At 40.8% G+C, this 18,099-nt stretch overlaps 1 protein-coding gene across 3 annotated transcripts in view; it reads right to left on the bottom strand.

The window, feature by feature from the left end:
• The window catches only part of SPIDR (scaffold protein involved in DNA repair), a 205,134-nt gene that overhangs the window by 71,481 nt on the left and 115,554 nt on the right, over positions 1 to 18,099 (bottom strand). For all 3 annotated transcript variants that reach the window (XM_065668224.1, XM_065668225.1, XM_065668226.1), the window contains one exon: positions 2,141 to 2,339. In XM_065668224.1, coding sequence (XP_065524296.1) covers positions 2,141 to 2,339 — 199 coding nt within the window. The remainder of the gene's footprint in view (positions 1 to 2,140; positions 2,340 to 18,099) is intronic.

Here is an 18,099-nt window from a genome sequence, read left to right as displayed (position 1 = left end):
AATGTAAAATGTTTCAATGTAAAAGAATTAGATGATTAATGAAAAGTATATAACTCCATATATATAAGTCCAATCCTACTCCCAAACGTAGGTTCCAAAGCGCTTAGTTAATTCTAAAACATATTTTATAAATAAAAGCTTCCAAACTTTCAAAATAAATTATATGAATAAAATTCTACTACACTGTACCTTAATCTAAATGAGTAATTTCATTAATTTTTAAATAAATCTCTCAGAAAAAACTGTACGCAATTATAGACTAACACGATCGACATATACAGGCTCCTTCCCAGCATGAGCAAAATTTCACAATGAGACCTGCTTTTATAAAAAGACAGGTGCCAAGAAAGGTTTTCAGAGCGTTACAGACTGTGCCATAAGTATTATCCACCAGTAGAGAAAGAGAATTTGGAGTATTTAAAAGAATACTGTGGTACAGCACCACCCTTTGTCTACAGAGGGGTTGCAATAAAACCTGTCTTCTGAGTTTTAAATGAAGTGCCTTTAGAATCACTGAACAGTTTGGGCTGGGGAGGACCTTAAAGCTCATTTAATTCCAACCCCCTGCCATGGGCAGGGACATCTTCCACTAGACCAGGCTGCTCCAACATGGCCTTGGGGATGTCTCTCACTGTCAGGGATGGGGCAGCCACAGCTTCTCTGGGCAACCTGTGCCAGTGCCTCACCACCCTCACAGAAAAAACTTCTTCCTAATATCTAACTTAAATCTGCCTTTCAGTTAAACCTGTTCCTCCTTGTCCTATCCCTACAGGCCCCTGTAAAAAGTCCCTCTCCAGCTCTCTTGAAGGCCCCCCTTTAGGCACTGGAAGCTGCTCTAAGTTCTCCCTGGAGCTTTCTCTTCTCCAGGCTGAATAAGCCCAACTCTCAAGCCTGTCTTCACAGGGAGGTGCTCTAGCCCTCTGGTCATCTTTACGGCCTCTTCTGGACCCTCTCCAACAGGTGTCTCTTTCCTGCACTGAGGACTCCAGAGCTGGACACAGTACTGCAGGTGGGGTCTCATGAAAATGGAGGAGAGGGGGAGAATCAAGCCCTCAACCTGCTGGCCATGCTCCTTTGGATGCAGCCCAGGACATGGCTGGTTTCTGGGCTGCAAGCGCACACTGCTGGGTCCTGCTGAGCTTCTTGTCAACCAATACCCCCAAGTCCTTCTCCTCAGGAATGCTGTCTATCCATTCCTCTCTAAGTGTATTTGTGCTGGGGATTGCCCCAACCCATGAGCAGGACCTTGCACTTGGCCTTGTTGAACTTCACAAGGTTCACATGGGCCCACCTCTCAAACCTGTTGTTTGCCAAGCACCATGAGGGGAGCAAGTGAATTGTTCTGGGTTTAGAATACCACAGTAGAAGCTTTTTACAAGGTAGAGCTGAAGCAAGAGAGGAGAGTTGATTTATGTAACTTTTCCATTCCCATTCCATCATGGGAATTACATATAAGGCAAACACAAAATGTTGACACTCAGTGTTGTTCATCAAACCTGTAGGGCCAAACTTCTCAAATACTAAGTATTAAGAATGATTTTGGGTGGCCAAAATAAAGTCTTTACAAGAGAAAGTGCTAGTACGGACTATCACAAAACCAGATCTCTTAGAATACCTCAGCTTGTAGAACCACAGATAGAGACATGCATAGTCAGTAGTCGTTTTAACATAAAGCCAAAATAGGAAAGAAAACAAATTAAAGGTGCAGGAAAGGGCAGTGGTGTTATTACCAATTGCTGCTTTAAAGAAAGAATAGGGGATTGCTTAGGAAATGAGTTAAGAAATAGTGTGAAAAAGGAATGTTTATTTAATATCTTGAGTGAGCAGAAAACTGATTTCAAATAAAGCTTAGCTATTCAGCTATAAGGAATAAGAGAGAAATGAGTGAAAACTCAAGCTACTATTATTATTTAGCACAGTAGTGAGACTTCAGCAAAATAACCTCACAGCAGTTCAGCAGTTGGATGGGCCAAAAGCCTCTGCTAAGAAAACATTATTAAAATAAACACTGTATATTATTCAGCCTTGGCTAAATGCAAGGGGAAACTGAACAGGTCAGTAATTTAGAATTTTGTTTTTGTTAGGATTTCCAACACCAACCTTTTACCAAGTAATGAACTGTCACCCAAATGGACCTTACCTGATTATCTGAAGTTTGCTGGTGTAACTCATCATCAGCGTCATCTAGCCTGAATGTCTCTGCCAAAGACAGAATATTCTTCCTAATAAGCATCTTTGTCTTCCCTCCTGTTTCTGAGTGTTCACTGGGTAGCACCTTCTCACTAAAATATGTATTCATGATAACAGGAACATCCGCATTTCTGAGAATCAGTTTTTGCCTGGAAAAAAATAATTTCAGTGGCATCAAATCCATTACAAGTTAAACTACCAATAAGCACTATTTTAAAATGTGTTTTGTGTTGTACTTCTCTCCCCCTTCTTCGATAGCTACTACTAAAACACTCCAAGGTGTGTTACCCAAATTGCAAATAACCCACCCCATAGATATATTGAGCATGACCAGCCCTACTAGCTCAGACATAGCCCTGGGTGAGTGGAGCTCCTCTGCACTCAGGGACAACTTACAGCTGGAAGCCATCTGAACTGACAAGCCCCAGGAACCACATCTGGCTTCACACAAACCCTACTTGGTGTCTCCGCATTGTCACTGCAGAACCAAGAACACCAGGAACCTTGGCATGCAGTTACTGAGGTAAAAGCCATGAATGAAAGATTATTAATGCTGCTCTGTGTTACTTCAGAGTGCTGGCTCTGCTGGACCCAGCCTGGCCCTTGTAGACCAGCACATCCCTCTCTGGTGAGTGCTTCCCACTGACCCACATTCCTTCCCACTGCAGCCAGCAGCAAGCTGTTCCCTCTGCTCTTTCTCCTCTCTTTTTCTAAGAGCAAAATCTTATGCATTTCCTACTATTGCCATATATTATTTTGCCTGTGTGCTTGCTGCTGTCATAAATGTGCTCTCCAAGACCCAGTTTTGGTTTCTAGTGCCAATGTAAATTTCCAGTTTCACATGCAGCAATTTCTTGCCTAGTAGGTTAAGGTAATGGTTGCAGAATCTCTAAATACACAATAATTTAATGCCAGAGCACATCTCGATGGTGGATTTTTTCATATGCTAGTACTGCAAACACACATTTAGAAAGACACTTTCTGTATTCACAGGATACAAACCTAATGAAGTCAGCTAACAGAAGCAATCAGCAATCTCATTTTCTAGAGACCATCAAAACAGAAACAAAACTCACTGAGTGACTTTATTGCAGGCTGTGTTTTTCTACTGTTAGATTTTTATCACTTGGGAGTAAAACAAGGCTTCCTGCCTTGGCAGCAAAGCTGAGCTGACCCAAGTTCAGAAGTAACCTCAGGACTTCAGTCTTTAGACTGCTCAACAGTCATATTAGGAAGATGAAGCAAGTTTTCACATCTATGACACTGCTTGTGAAAATACAATCATACAAAGTCAAAAGGCAAATGAAAATGAAACAAAACACTTATTTCTGATCTCAGTCCATACAAGATTTTGACCATGGGCTGTTTTATAACAGATTCCTTCACCCACTTGAGTGTGGATATATAAATGGAAGTGAATGCTTTTGTATTTTCAAAGGCATAGAAAGAGTTGCATCAAGTTATTAAATATAATCCCCATTTTTTCATAATTAGGAAAATAATGCAACAGGAAGACGACCTCTGCCTTTTTGAAAAAAGTATACATTTAAAACTAAGCTTTCAACTTGAAACTATGAATCATACACATAAATTATAAAAAAGATGTATTGCTTCTATCTGTGAACACCCGCAGAAGTTATGATTTGAAACAGAACATTCATAAACAGTTGCAGCATGAAACTAAGTACTGAGCTTCACCATGATGCCTTACTGCCATCTGTGAGCTCTTCAAATCTAAATGAGCCATGGTTCATCCCTAAGGGACACCGAGTCCCTTGACTCCAGGTGAATTTGCTAACAAAGGTCCCTGTTAAGAGCATGACAGTAGCTCACACGGCTGCCAAACTAACATTGCCAGATAATTTTCTGCATTACAGGATTAAAACTGAGGAATTAGCTTGGTCAGCAAACCAAGAAATTTCTGATCTCATGAGAGTTTTCAGTTGTCACTACTCCCTTGTTTCTGAAGAACAAAAATGTATATAAAGTTTGCTACAGATGTCAGAACAATTTGGGCTGTCTTCATATGCAGATGTGGAATGAAAATTTTAGCACCTACTTTCTAGAGACGTCTGTGTTCAGACCCAAAGTAAACAGGAAATCTCTCTGAACACAAGACTGTTACATCACTAATGTCAGAAGAATGCTTGCTTGATCTAAATCATCTCATTCTCTAAAAAAATACTGACGTTGGTAGCAAATCATTCGCAGGAACTCTGAGGTTTATGGGTTTATTTTTATTTTCCTGTACAGATATGTGATCAGCTTTTTTTCTTCTCTCTTTTTTTTAAGGCAGGTAGATTTTACTGATACCCAAATTACGTGTACCATGGTTTTGCTATGCCAGTGCTTTCCATGCCTCGAGTACTTTATAACCACCTAGAGCTTTCTCAGGTCAGTGTTCACATCTTTACATGAGTAATGCATAAATTAATGGCTACTCAGCACTTCTACAAAGCAAAAAGTAAACATATATAACTTTCAGGAAAAGCCCCCCCATTTCTTTACTGCAGTCACTGTTCTTGAGGAATTATTTGGTTTAGGCCTGCACAAGCATCCACAGACTTAGCAGTAACTCTTCAGCTAGGTCAGAGGAATAATCACAGTAGTGTACCTATATCTTTCCTATTTCTCAAAGGACAGATTCTTCCCAATAGGAAAGGAAAGGGATCAGCAATAAGTAGTAATAATAACCAACTGAAATGAAAGAAATAAGATAAAAGTTTGCAATAAGCTCACTAGTGTATAGGTGGATAGCTAAATGGAAATATTTTATGTTTATATATACATTTAAATATAGATAATACCTTTAAAATAATTTATATTAAATCTATATAATAAAGATGTATAATATATCACATTATATTGTATCGTATGTATTATTCTAAAGTTGTATGTGTATATAATTTCTTCAATATGAAAAGCAGAATTATTAATATGAATTAATGGAATGAAAATTCTGTCCTTTTCCAGAAGTTCTTCCTAGTATTGCTTAGCTCAGGCAAGCTCTACAGGATGGGAATTTTGTTCACCATCGTGGCAGAAAACTCTCCATTGCCACTATGTACTGTTCAAACTATTCTCTTTGCAACAAAAGCAGCCATGTTAGAAACACACACACATGCCTTAATTCTTTTTTGTCTGGTTGAAAGGGACAGACTAGGGCAAAGAAAGCCTGCCAAGCTGCAACAGTTGGGAAAATAAACAAAACCAATCAGTTCCCCAAGCAACCCCGGGGTCCAGTTTTGCCCCTGTGGCTGAGACACCATAACTGCTCACCTCAGCCTTCTGTATCTGTGTGTGCAGATTCTCTATGGCCAGAAGTAGCCCCACCCTGCAGGATACACTCTGCAGCATCCTCTTAACAGATAAGGTGTTAAATGGTCATTTCAGGCCTTCTGTGACCTCTCTTACATTTCTTCTTTCTATCTGCTTCATTATATTTAAAAGCTTGTTTCCAAAGAATGAGAGACATCATCTCATTTAGCAAATCACACAGAGACAATGGAAAGAAAAGAAAGCACACTGCAAGCTTAAAAAAAAGAACCACCCTCTCTTATACTCTATGATTTTCTTCTTGCTCAGCAAAGCATATTTAAATGTTGGATTAGTTGTGGACTTCCTTAATAACTGCCTTTAGAGGAAAGGTCATTTGTAATGACCTGAAGTAGAGACTGTGAACTTTTTATACTACAGGGCATTTCTTTTCCTGGTATGTAGACAATCAGCAGTTGCCGTAACTGGTCACATGCTGAAGGAACATGAGGCAATAATGTTATTTTTTTTCCTTTTCCAGCAGCATCATGCTTCTCTGTCCAGGACATAGCTTGCTTTTTCTCTTCCTCCCTCCTATGATGAAATGGTTATCTGGCAGAGTAGAAGCAGGAGATGTCCTTGCCTACTTCTGCGTTAATTGTGGTCTGTCACCGTTTGAGACATGGAACTCTGCAGAAACTTACCGCACGACACACGCTGTAAAGCAGCTGAAGTTTGAACCTGAGGCAGGGTCTTAATCCTGCAGTGGAACAGTCATCAGGTTTGCACTGCGGTCTGCCCTGCGCAGCCCATCCCCAGGCTCAGCCAGCGCGAAGCCGTGACTCTACGGCAGCAGCTAGCTCACAAACCACACACTTCCGCTCAGTTCTGCTGACATCAAACGGCCGTGCTGGTTCATGAACTCCAGAAGACTCTGGATCACTTTAAACTACAGAACATACTTTTCTGTTTGCTCTCCGTGGGTATTTTATTGGGCTTTTTTCCTTTTACCAAGTGTAAAATGCCTCGGGCGTTTCTTTTTTTTCAAAGAGTACATTGCATTAACTGAACACTCTTAACATTTCAGTGACCCACAACATGCACTGTAATTATGAAATAGGCTAATTTCAAGCCTCAGAACAATGATTTTTGCGTAAAGGAGGTTTAACACCCACCAAGCAGAAGAGTAGTAGTACGTGCAGGATCAGAGCATGCCAGAGCTTTACACTGCTGCCCAGAAGCATGAGGAATCATCCCCCACAGGAACACCATACAGAGTCCATCCCTAACTTCTAGGAATTGCTCCATATTTTGCCCAATATGGAGGAAGTTGCTCATGCTGCCTCTCACTTGGGTTTGAGTGCCATTTGCAACGTTGCACCTGTGCAAAATTGTAACATGTCCAAGAAGTCCCTGAGCACTGAAATAATGATAATGATTTAAAACCCCCAAATTTCCCAAGTCCAGGCAGATCTCTGCCCACCTTCCACTCAAGGTTGGTAGCTATCTTCCCAATATGTAACCCAGATTCAAAAGTCAGGTGGAACAGACCACAGAATTTTTACATACGAGAGAGAAATCTCACCACTCACGTGTGAGCCTGCATCAGCATCATTTACCATTGCTTGAATGATCTGTATGTGTGTGTGAGCTCACACTTTCACCATGCAAAACTTCTTCCCCTGCTCCAACCTCAAAGACAGAAAGCAAAAATCAGCTGGTAATCTTTCTTTGAAATTATCTTATTTAAAGCAACAGATTATTGTGGAACAAGTTTGCAAGCTCGATTCTTTTCCCCATGACGAAATAGTGTTAACCAATGTCCAGAGTCATAGATGTCAAATATACCATTCTCAATGGTGTCAGGTTTCCAAAGAAATGAAGCTTTAGCACCCCAGAACAGCAGCTCTGCAGAGAATGAACAATGAAAACCTACTCAAGCTGTGTCTAAAATGTCCACTTTTAGAGGATGATACATTTTATTTGTGAGTAGCTGGGTATTTGTTTTGTTCCCCTACTGGAAGAATATTTTGCCTGATGACTCATTCCATGAATACAACACAAAAAGTAAAGAATACATAGCTATTAAATTTATATATTGCTATAATCCAGTCTGTTTTCATTAGTTACTCCACCTTAAGGAAAAGCAAACTCCAAGGAAATTTGTAAAACAATACAGGTAATGAAAAAAGTAATCTTTTCTATGCAAGCATAAGTTCGTTCTGCAAAATAATATTCTACTTTTCAACAAAATTACCTGCAAACCTAAGAAATCACTGCAGAAAGAAATTACCGTTTTCAAAGCCAACATTTTTATCTCTATATCATTTTGCTAATTTCAAAGTAATCATATAAACTAACCACCTGCTTGCCATAGTACTGCCTTTTGAAATGTGACACCCTGTACCACGAAAATAAGTTGTATGGAAATTTTCACACTTAAGAGCTCTGCTATAAAAAGCTTGTGGTTAACATTATGCACTACTATAACACACACCCAGTGCTCTCAGCTCTGCAGGGAGGCGCACCGTGTGCTAACTGAAGAGGATGTACAGGTCTTCTGATGTAGGAAAGCACAGATGGATATCAAAGCAAATCTCATCTACCTCTAGGAAATTACTGTCATACCACGTTTTACCAAGACTGGAAAGTAGGGAAGTTTCTCAGAGCGCTCCAGCCACTTGCTTCAGCTACGAAGAAATCACCTGAGATTTCTAGCATTCTGGACCACAATTTATCACGACGGAGCTTTACCTTTGTGTTTAGCACCACCAAACACAAAATTCCACTCACAGGCTATTGCTTATGTACAAACTGGCACAAAAACAGTCTCTTGAGCTCATGGGGGGTTATACTTTTGAGAGAATTTGCTAAAAACCTACTCCAACTGTGATGCTGAGATTTCTTTCAATACTTAACACGTAAGCCAGGCACAAAGTAACTTTAAAAGATGTCAACTTTATTATTAAAAAACCTGCACACAGTAAAGCATTAAATGAGAAAGTCTGCTTTAAAACCAAAACAAAACAAAAACACTCCCCCCCCCAACAGTATGAGTGGGTTACAAGTAACTAGGGAGATATAAATATCGTGGTTATCTTTTCGTAATCAAGATGTTATGAAAGAATTCCAATCTGTGTGTTTACCCCATATATCAACTTGTGTCTGACTAGGCACGAGCTCATTATTCAGACAACTTCTCTCTGCTCCTAGTGCTTAACTGCACGTAGGGTTTGAGGCGGCTGAGGGAAGATGGCCGGAGCCACCAGAAAGTCCAGGGATATGTCAGAGGGATTCTGAAAGGGGGAAAAAGGGAAGTAAGCAAACTGCACTGTGACATTGTATTAAAACTTGTCGTGAATGTTAGAGACAGCTGTACCAGTGTGAGATCAGAGGCCCATCTACCCCATACTCTAGCTTACAGCAGGAAACAGCAAATGTTTGAGAAAGACTATGAAAATGAAAGCAAGTGCCTAGTGAAAGTTCTCTAGAACACTAATAACTTCTAAAACCTTTCAGCTTAGGGACTTCCTAAGGCAGAAGTAATACCTTTGTAGTAGGCTTTTCTTCCAAGAACTTATGTGCCTATTTTTTGACCATTTGTACATTCACAGCATCCACAACATCCTGCAGCATCCACAGTGCTCTACAGTCTTTACTACACACATGTGAGAAACCACTTCCTTCTATTTGTTTTGATCTGTCACCTAGTGGTTACACTGCTGCCCCCCACTTCTTGCTTTCAAGAGGCAGTGAACAATCTTTCTTCTCCATGTACTTCCTAATACAGACCTTTATCACATCCTCTCCCAGCCACTGCTTTTCAAGGCGAAAAGCCCTAGTGATCTTAGTAATTTCTCATTTCCATACCTCTCTCCTTGTCACTTCTCTGACAATTTTCCACTTCTGCTATGTATTTTCTGATTTAGGAGACTGAGATTCCAACCTAAAAACACACCATGAATTTCTACAGTGACATCATGATGTTTCTGACTCCATTTCTAGCAAGTCTTACCATTCTATGTATTTTTCTGCTCATTAGAGAAAAACTAAGTTGGCATTTTAATTGAGATATCAGAACACTAAAAACACATTCCTGGATACTGATAATCCAGAGCCCATGATTTTATGTATTCACTTTTGGCATTTACCTACAATTTCCTAGTAAGAGATGTCAAATCCTTCCTCCAGCACTAGTTCTAGAGCACTCTATAGGAGGATGAATATATTCCCCTGTCCATAGGATTGTGAGGAGTGTGCCACTGAAGAAGAAGGAAACCTGTATAGTACTGTGTTGTACAGAAGATGTCTAATTCTTTATTTCCTCCTTAGGCACCATGACACAATGGAGATATGAGGCAACAGGTTACACCAACAACTCTTCTTCCTGTGGTAGAAAGGTAAGGAGTGTGCCCACTCTGCCACTGTTACACATCATCACCACTCCCGAGGTAAGAGAAGCTGCTTCTCAGACTGGAAGAGCTCTGCAGTATCCACCCAAGCAGCCAAGGCCATTAGTGAAGAACTTGATCTCAGAATTTCTGACCCAGGGTATGGGGAGCCAGGGTATTTGGCTGGCTGGCTCAGGTTTGGAAGATTACTGGAGAACTTTAACAAATAAATTCAATTTCAAACCACATTGTTCAATGTTCTGTTCACAATGTTCACAGATTATTAAGAACACTAGCCTTTTCTCCCATAAAGGTTTGGCATTTGCTATTGGCAAAGACTCTTTACGAGTCCATGCTTGCATACACGCTCACAAGTGCTTTCACATGCACAGTAGATAGAACAAATACCTATCCCTGAGTAAACTCTAGTATTCAGAAAGACAGCTCAATATATTCATATGCTTGATTTTATTTAAGTATTTTGTTATTAAATCTGGTATCAAAAAAGAAAACATAACAAAAAAACCCCCACAACTACAAAACAACCAAAAACTCCCATTAGACTTGTTCATGTACTCCTGTTCTGGTATGCATTTCTGTGCATTTCCTATTGTTTCTTGGCCAGGACATGGAGCAAGACCAAATTCTGGTCTGGCCTGTGAAGTCACGTCTTATACAGACAAATCCCATGCTATCAGCATGTTAGTAGAGAGAGAGGAGCTAAAAGTAGCAGTAGTGCTGGGAACACAAAGGTGGTCACAAAAGGTAGTGAGAGCTTGTTCAGTGCCACAGAGCACAACAGCAAAGCAGAAGACTCCCTCTAATCTGGTCAAACGGCTTCAGCAAGAAACAGTTTTTTTAGACCTCCAGGAAGGAGCCTGGAGGTCTAAAGGAATAGCACCAGGCAAAGGGAACTAGCTGGACCCAGGCCACAGATAGCTGCCATGCAGAGCTCCAGAGGCCCTTAGGGAGGTTGTAGACCAAGTTTACCTGCACTGGGGTCCACTGCAGCTTCACTGAGCTGAACAAAATCAGTTTTTTTACTTTATTTGGTGCTACCATTGATAAATGTGTAACAAAGGTAAAGGCCATGTGGCAAATCAGGTACCACAGAAATCTGTTTCAGGCAAAGTCCTGTCTGCAGTAATCCACCGACCACAGTTCCCAGTGAAAGATAGCAACATTAGAGGCCAGACTGGGAACTTTCTTTACTGAAACATCCTGCTGTAGACACAGCCTGAGTGAAACTTCCTGTGCAAGGGAAGCCCAGCTGCTCAGCTTGCCAGACTGCTCTTCTGTGATAAACAAAACACCTTTCTTCTTTTCAGGGTGGAAAACAGCCCTTAACAGTGAATGTACTTGAAATTATTCACAGCAGCTACTTTCAGAGCTTCATTTTGCTTCTATGTAATAGTATATATCTTCTCCATTAAACTGCAATAGATGGATTTTGTGCCATTGTTCTTTCACAGTTGGAACAAGGAAAATCCCTCTGACAAGTAACATTTAAAATCAACATTTTCTTTAATGTCTTTTTTTTTTCCCTTTTTTTGAATCTCAATATGCTTGCATTATTTCAAAGACATAATTGTACAGAACAAGCAAATACCTCTAATCCTGAAATCTTATACTGATGGTCTCCATGCCATCGCTTAACTTTTGGTTTGCTTTCTTTCACTGAACAGCTGCAGTGACAATCAGCCACCAGATCATGTCTGGGAGAATTTTCATACTGTATCACACTACACTTACATAAATTACTTCAATATCTACCAACCCAAGAAGCCAAGTTTTTCCACCACAATTCTGTGTTGCACACTCATGCTAATACAGCTTCTTGAAACTAATTAGAAGCCAAGTTGAAAGAAGGGGAAGATACCAGACAAAACCTAGGAACAACCTTTTCAGAACAAGAGCAAGATCTGTGTTTTCCTAGAGGACCTAAGAAAACAGAACTGCAACCTCAGTCACTGTTTGAAGTATAAACATAGTAAAACTTCCACAGGCCTAATAACCTTTAAAAACTGGGAAGAGTCTTGGCAGCAATGAGGTTGTGACATATGGTCACGGATGAAGGGCTGGTTCTTGGACAACCCACTTCAGCTACAGAGCTCTGCAGAAGCAACACACTTCCAAAGGAAAGGAGTGCTTTGGAGTATGGGCATCTCTATTGCATCCAGCCTTTCTCTGCCAAGGAGCAGAAACAAAGCCTTTGAAGCTGTGGGAAAACACCTGTGAAAACATACAGATTTTGGAGAAAAATTGTGAGAGAGGCAGAAGGAAGGTGTGCCATCATGGAAATCTTGGCCCTGGCAAAGCAAAAGCCCCTGAAGTTTATAGCGAGAATGACAAGAACAAAAGCAAAATTAGCCAGTACAAATAAATGTTTATACAATAAAGGGTGAAACAACTCCCCTACACACACATTTCCCAAGCAAACAATCGTAAGTTAATCAGGGGCTTAAATATATCCCATATTGTTTAACAAAGGATAGCATCTCTATTCTCAGGGCTGGAAGGTGCATACCAAGTTTCAGAAGTGGGGGTTTTGCAGCCAAATTTGAAACCCTGAGGAATATGAACCTAAAGAAAGACTGCTGGATGACTGCTGATAAAGGAATCAGCATGCATTTTGTTTTTCTTCTTTATACTTTTCACTCTGTAAGTGCCTTCACTAAAATAACAGCAAGTAGAGTATCACTGTACAACATGCCAAGCTTTACACTACATACACAAGATGAAACTGGTCTCAGCTTTTGGGCCAAGTCATGTGCTAACACAGGCAAAACCAAGAGAAAAAAATCTTTGACAAAAGGATCAGGCTGCAGCGAAACTACCTGCCTTTCACGCTGACTAGTCCCACTACAACTGAAGTACCATTGCTAGAACTATTTTCTACCTTCAACAGAAACATGTTTGTGCCAGCTGATACTCACCCCTATATACGCTGAAATTCTTTGTGTTTTCCCACTCCGGTGGCAAGACCCTCCCCTTTTCCTTATTTATTTCTTTTTTATTTAAAAGACTGTCCTATTCTCGTTCAGCTAGGCCAAGGCTGCCTTCTCTTAGATTCCTTTCCCAAGGAGCACACCTTGGTCTGCAGCCACGCTGGTAGACCTTTCTCATGCTGCTTCTCCTGGTGCTGCCACTCTGCAAAGGAGGAGAGAGCTTCATGCTCCTGTTCACGTGCAAATCAAGATGGACCTAAATACCACTTATTCTCTTAGTCAACCACATCACTAAACAGGATGTGGAAAAACATAAATGCAAGAAAACTACTGCATTCTTGCTTTAAGTTGTGCCAGTAAATACATTTAGGATACTGCATTTTAACACATATTTATACATCTGTTTTAAAGCAAAGTTACTTGTGTGCCATATTTTCCTCTTCATCAGTGGCTTAAATAAAGCATACCTGAAGCTAGAGCAACACTGTCTAGTACAAATACTGTTCAAAGAGGAGTCTTTGGGTTGATTTCCTGTATGTAAATGTGCTCAGCAGAAAAAATGTCTAGGGCACGATTCCCAGACTGCGATACAGGAAAAAAGAGGAGTTCCCTGGCTTAGTTAACATCAGAGGGAAGACACAAGGGACTCATCAAGGGAAAAGAGGCCATTCTGTGACTCTAGCATGTGCATGCACATACACACAAAACTGCATGTACATGTATATGCTCCCTTCCCTTCCTTGCCCCTGCCCGGGTGGGGTGGGTGAGCTGGCCCAACATCCACCCGAGGGAAGAGCTCTTCCAGGATCTGATACAGTGCTTTTACACTCAACTGACTGCATACAACATTCCTTCAAAAAAAATATTATCTGTTTGCTTGCTTGGAGCGTCACAAAGATAATATTCACGTCTGTGACCCTGACTGTCTCTGGTCAAGAGGCAAAGAGACTGTGCAGACCGCGCTGCTTTCCAGCACCCCTGGGATGCCCGCCAGAAAACAGAGCTGCTGTCTCAGAGGAGAGGGTCAGATCCTTTGGCCTTCAGCTAATGCTGTTAGCAGTCCCTCTGGCTAACTCCTGAGAAGGTGAATGGCATGCACAAGAGACTTGCCTTCCACAGCCTTACACCTGTGATAAGAGATGTACACAGTAAAAACACATGGGTTTTTTTTCTCCTAAATGTGGGGAGAGAATAGTAGTTTTTTCTTTAGACAACCTTACCCCCAGTTCACTTGTCTCCCCATTTCTTCTTTATCATTGCTATCCTCCAAATTCCTACACCACTGCCCTCTTTAAGTATCTGCCAAAACATTCATATCTGTTCTCTACGTTGTGGTTAAATGTACATGTGGGCTGAAAATCTTATACAGAATCTTATTTCAACACGGCTTCACTGTTCACATACTGCTTGAACAACCAGCTATACACGGCCAAACAGCATCACAGAATCTCATTTCAAGGCCTGATTCAACTACAGGAACACCCATTTTAAAGTGAATAGAACTTACTGTCCTTCTCATAAACACTTGCCTATGTACATTTTTAAGAGAAATGTTGCCAAGTGCAGAAATGCAACCTCTGCCCTTGGAAGTCCTTGAACTAAAGTTTGCTGAAGGCTGGCAGGTTAATCCAGGGAAAAATCCGTCTGTGTTTGCCAGTCCTTCTATTCTCCCACCAACACGCACTCCTGGAGATAGGGTACCCAGATAGGCAGAACTACTATCTCATCTGATAGGGCTGGTCTGTTCATCACACTACATTTCACCTCCATGCCAATAAAAGCATAGCCTAACAGAAAAGCAGAACATGAAAAGCAGTTAAGCATTATTTGCATTTTTAGTATGTCTCAAGCTCATTCTGTCATGACAGTGTTCAGTATAATACTTTCAGCTGCCACAGACCATGACCACAACCAATGGTGTAATGACAGTAATGTACATACGTTTGCATGGCTATGTAGAGTATACAAATCCCTCATTTCATTAACTCCGCACAGAATGCATGAAAAGCTTGAGATGCAGGCAGATTTCATTCTATTTTATTCTAAGGTTTTTCTGAGACTGCCTTTTTTTATTTAAGTCTACTCTGTAGAGGTTAAAATTAATTAATTTGTAAAGAATTCAAGGCCCTAATAAACAAACCCAAGAGTGCCTGTCCACAACAGCTCTCTGTAAATGTAAACCCTCCCAAACCAAATCCTCCCCCTTTCACTTCAGAAAGCAGGTGGCCTTTACAGGGTGCCCTGAATGCTTGGCTATGACTGAACAGGAGAGCACACCTTAGCTCAGAAAGCCTCTTGAACTCACCAAGAAGTTTCCCTTCCATGCTGCCAGAGGGCTTAAGGACAGACACTAAACACAAGTGTAGCAGCTTAGCAGCCATTTGTGCAGACTTTTCCATGCTACCTTCTTGTATGTTCTTAAATCACCAAAACTCAGGCCTAACAGCTTTCAAACAATTTTTGAAATGTGGTAAAATCACACATCCATTACAAAATATATGCTTATGTGCAAGGTCATCTTACTTCCGCTTAGATAATACAGCTGCATAGAGATTGCTGTAGCATTTCAGTAACACTGTAATGGTTACAAGGTCCACATGAAGGGCAAAAATAATTGCAACTTTTTGAGTAGGCACAGACAGAGAAGAAGGCTGTGCTAGACCAGAAAACATAGCAAAAGAATACTGAAAATCAGTAATTCATGCAGCAGAATGAATGGCTGGTAAAAATTTAAGCAAACACTTTGCCTCTGTGCTCACTTGTATCACCTTCTCTGAGGTTCAGCCTTTCCCACGCTTCCATCCTACCTAAGCTTGAACTGTATCAAGTGTGCTGCACTTTCTGAGAGGGTAGTATCATCTTTTCTTCACCATAACAGATTCAGGCATGCAAAGAACACTGCAGGTGTGGAGATTAAAAAAAAAAAATCCATCTAAACACAAACTCCATATTGAATGCTATTGAAAGCTTCTTATCTTGTTCTTGCTTTTATTCTTTCTTCACAGAAAGATTCTTGCCAGCTGTTTTGCTGTGTCTCAGTATTCCAACAAGGAGCAAATATCATGCTGTGGTGCCAGATCTCAAAGGCAGAGTTATGACCAACAGCGTTATGACTAAGCACCAGCTGAACAGGCACAGCCACACATCCAGACTCTGTGGCTGAGAGCTCAGGGTCCCACTCAGGATGCCCCTGAAGTGCTGAAATCTTCATACTCTTCCTCTGTGAGCCAGGGAAAGGGGCGGCACTTCCAGAGACAGAATGCACAGTCACCCTTGGGTGACAAAAAAGGGTTTGACATTGAGACAGACCTATGAGCACTGACCAGTTCCTCAGCAAAGGACACAACTCAGTTCTATCCTGACACATGCACAGAGAACCTGGGCATGGGGAACACAGGTCAGATGGAGAGCTGCAGGACAAGCACCACAGGTATGCATAGCCATGGTATCTCATCCTGAATATAGAAAATATTCCAGAGGCTGGCACATTCTTCCAAATGTATTTGGAAGTAATTATTACCATAAAGGTAAGTATAATTTACCATAAGTAAATAAATAAATTCCCTTGCTATGTCCCTTAACCTCACTTACTTACTCTGAAAATCAGTTCAGTTAGTTTTACTTTCACTGCTCCTTGCTGCCAGATTAGGTTTGCTACGGGGCACACATTATTTGATAAAAGCAATTTTATCTACTTGCGTATACGTATGTGTTTGGTTTATGCCATGGAAATCTCTCTATGCTTTTCGCAGAAACCGGGTTATAAAAGTTACACATGGAAAAAAACAGCAACTGTGGATGCCTTCCTCCCAAACTGTAAACATAGCCAGAGACTTCTAATGTTTGTTTGAAAACACTTGCCCTAAGTGATAATCCTGATGAAAAAAAAAGAAGTAATTTTGCTTACTCTATGCCTTCAGGTGGCTCATTAAAACACAAAAGAAGAGGATATGAGTCTCTCCTGAGAACTTTTTGCTTAGGCTAACCATCTTTGAGGAAGGAACCTGGCAGCAAGAGAGTCTAAACTCAATTTCTTGGTTTAATTTAGAATTTAATTTGTCAGCAAAACCAAAGTTCATAAAGAAGGCAAATTTTGACAAATTGCAACTGCCATGAGCTCTGCTAAGAGCAGGATGTAACATGAATGTAATTCTTCAAGAGAACAAATTATAATCATTGCATCCAAACAAAAAATGCTTACATTAATAAGTTTATTCTACAGTTTGCCAACTCTTCAGGCTGGGTGCTAAGGAGAATTGCCAACCTCCCTTTCACATGATAAAGTGATCTGCACACATCTACTGCATGTCAGCAGTACAAGATGACAGTTGTCCTATCGGGTTTTTGTATTACAGTTAGCCCTTTCTTTCTGTATACTGTAGTGCCCTAACTATGGGCACATCTGTAAACAGGAGGTAATATAAACAGAGCAGCAGTCTTTGCAAATGCAGTCTTAAAAGCCTTGCTCACCCAAGTAATTGGTGCCAAGAAAGAAAATGACTGCATATAAAAATAGTAATTTATTTGTATATCTAAAATAAAATGCAGCATGAGTACTAGGTAAAAATGTCTGCTGCTCACTACAGTGTACTCATAAGATGAAATAATTAAAATATGCTATGTCCCATGGATGGGTAGAGTGGCACAGTCTGCAGGGAAATGTGAAATATTACATTAGACACTAAGGTATCAGTAAATACCTGGTGACATTCCAAGCCTAAAATGTTTATTTGATATTTAAGAGTGGGGTTCATCTAGCTAACTTTCTCAATCCATCCCTTAGACTCTCTTTACAGTTGATGAGCAGAAATGGACAACCTCATAATGAGGTTCATCTGATGTCCTTAGGAGGAGGGGAGATAAACTCCAGAAATGCCAATTTCCTTCTCCCTGTTTCCTGCAGAAGGATTAGGAGGGATATGTGCACAGCCATACCACAGGTGCCCTGGGTTGTGTGCTGCCTGCCATGCTGCTCAGGCAGGGCCAGCACAGCATAGAGGCAATCTGTAACCTAGCAATCCCCTTGCCAAAGCATCAGAGGTCTGCAGAGGTTCTCACCTCTCAGCATTGCAAGCTCCATCATGGCATCGTGGGAGGCTTCAATGGATTGAGAAAAATCATAATGAAACCTTACTCCAAACTGCTCCCTGCCTCCTGTAATTATATGTACCTCTTGCCCAAGAGGGAGATTTTCTGCATCTCTCTTCTTGATGCTGGGAAGAGGGAGGTCTTCTCATCACCTACTTTAGTAGATAGAGAGATACAGCTAGGAGAAGAGATCTCCATTCTTACTTTTGCTTTTACTTTTTAACCAT

Source organism: Lathamus discolor, chromosome 2, assembly GCF_037157495.1.
Source record: "Lathamus discolor isolate bLatDis1 chromosome 2, bLatDis1.hap1, whole genome shotgun sequence".
Classification (NCBI taxonomy): Eukaryota; Metazoa; Chordata; class Aves; order Psittaciformes; family Psittacidae; genus Lathamus; species Lathamus discolor.
This window is presented reverse-complemented; position numbering and strand designations above follow the sequence as displayed.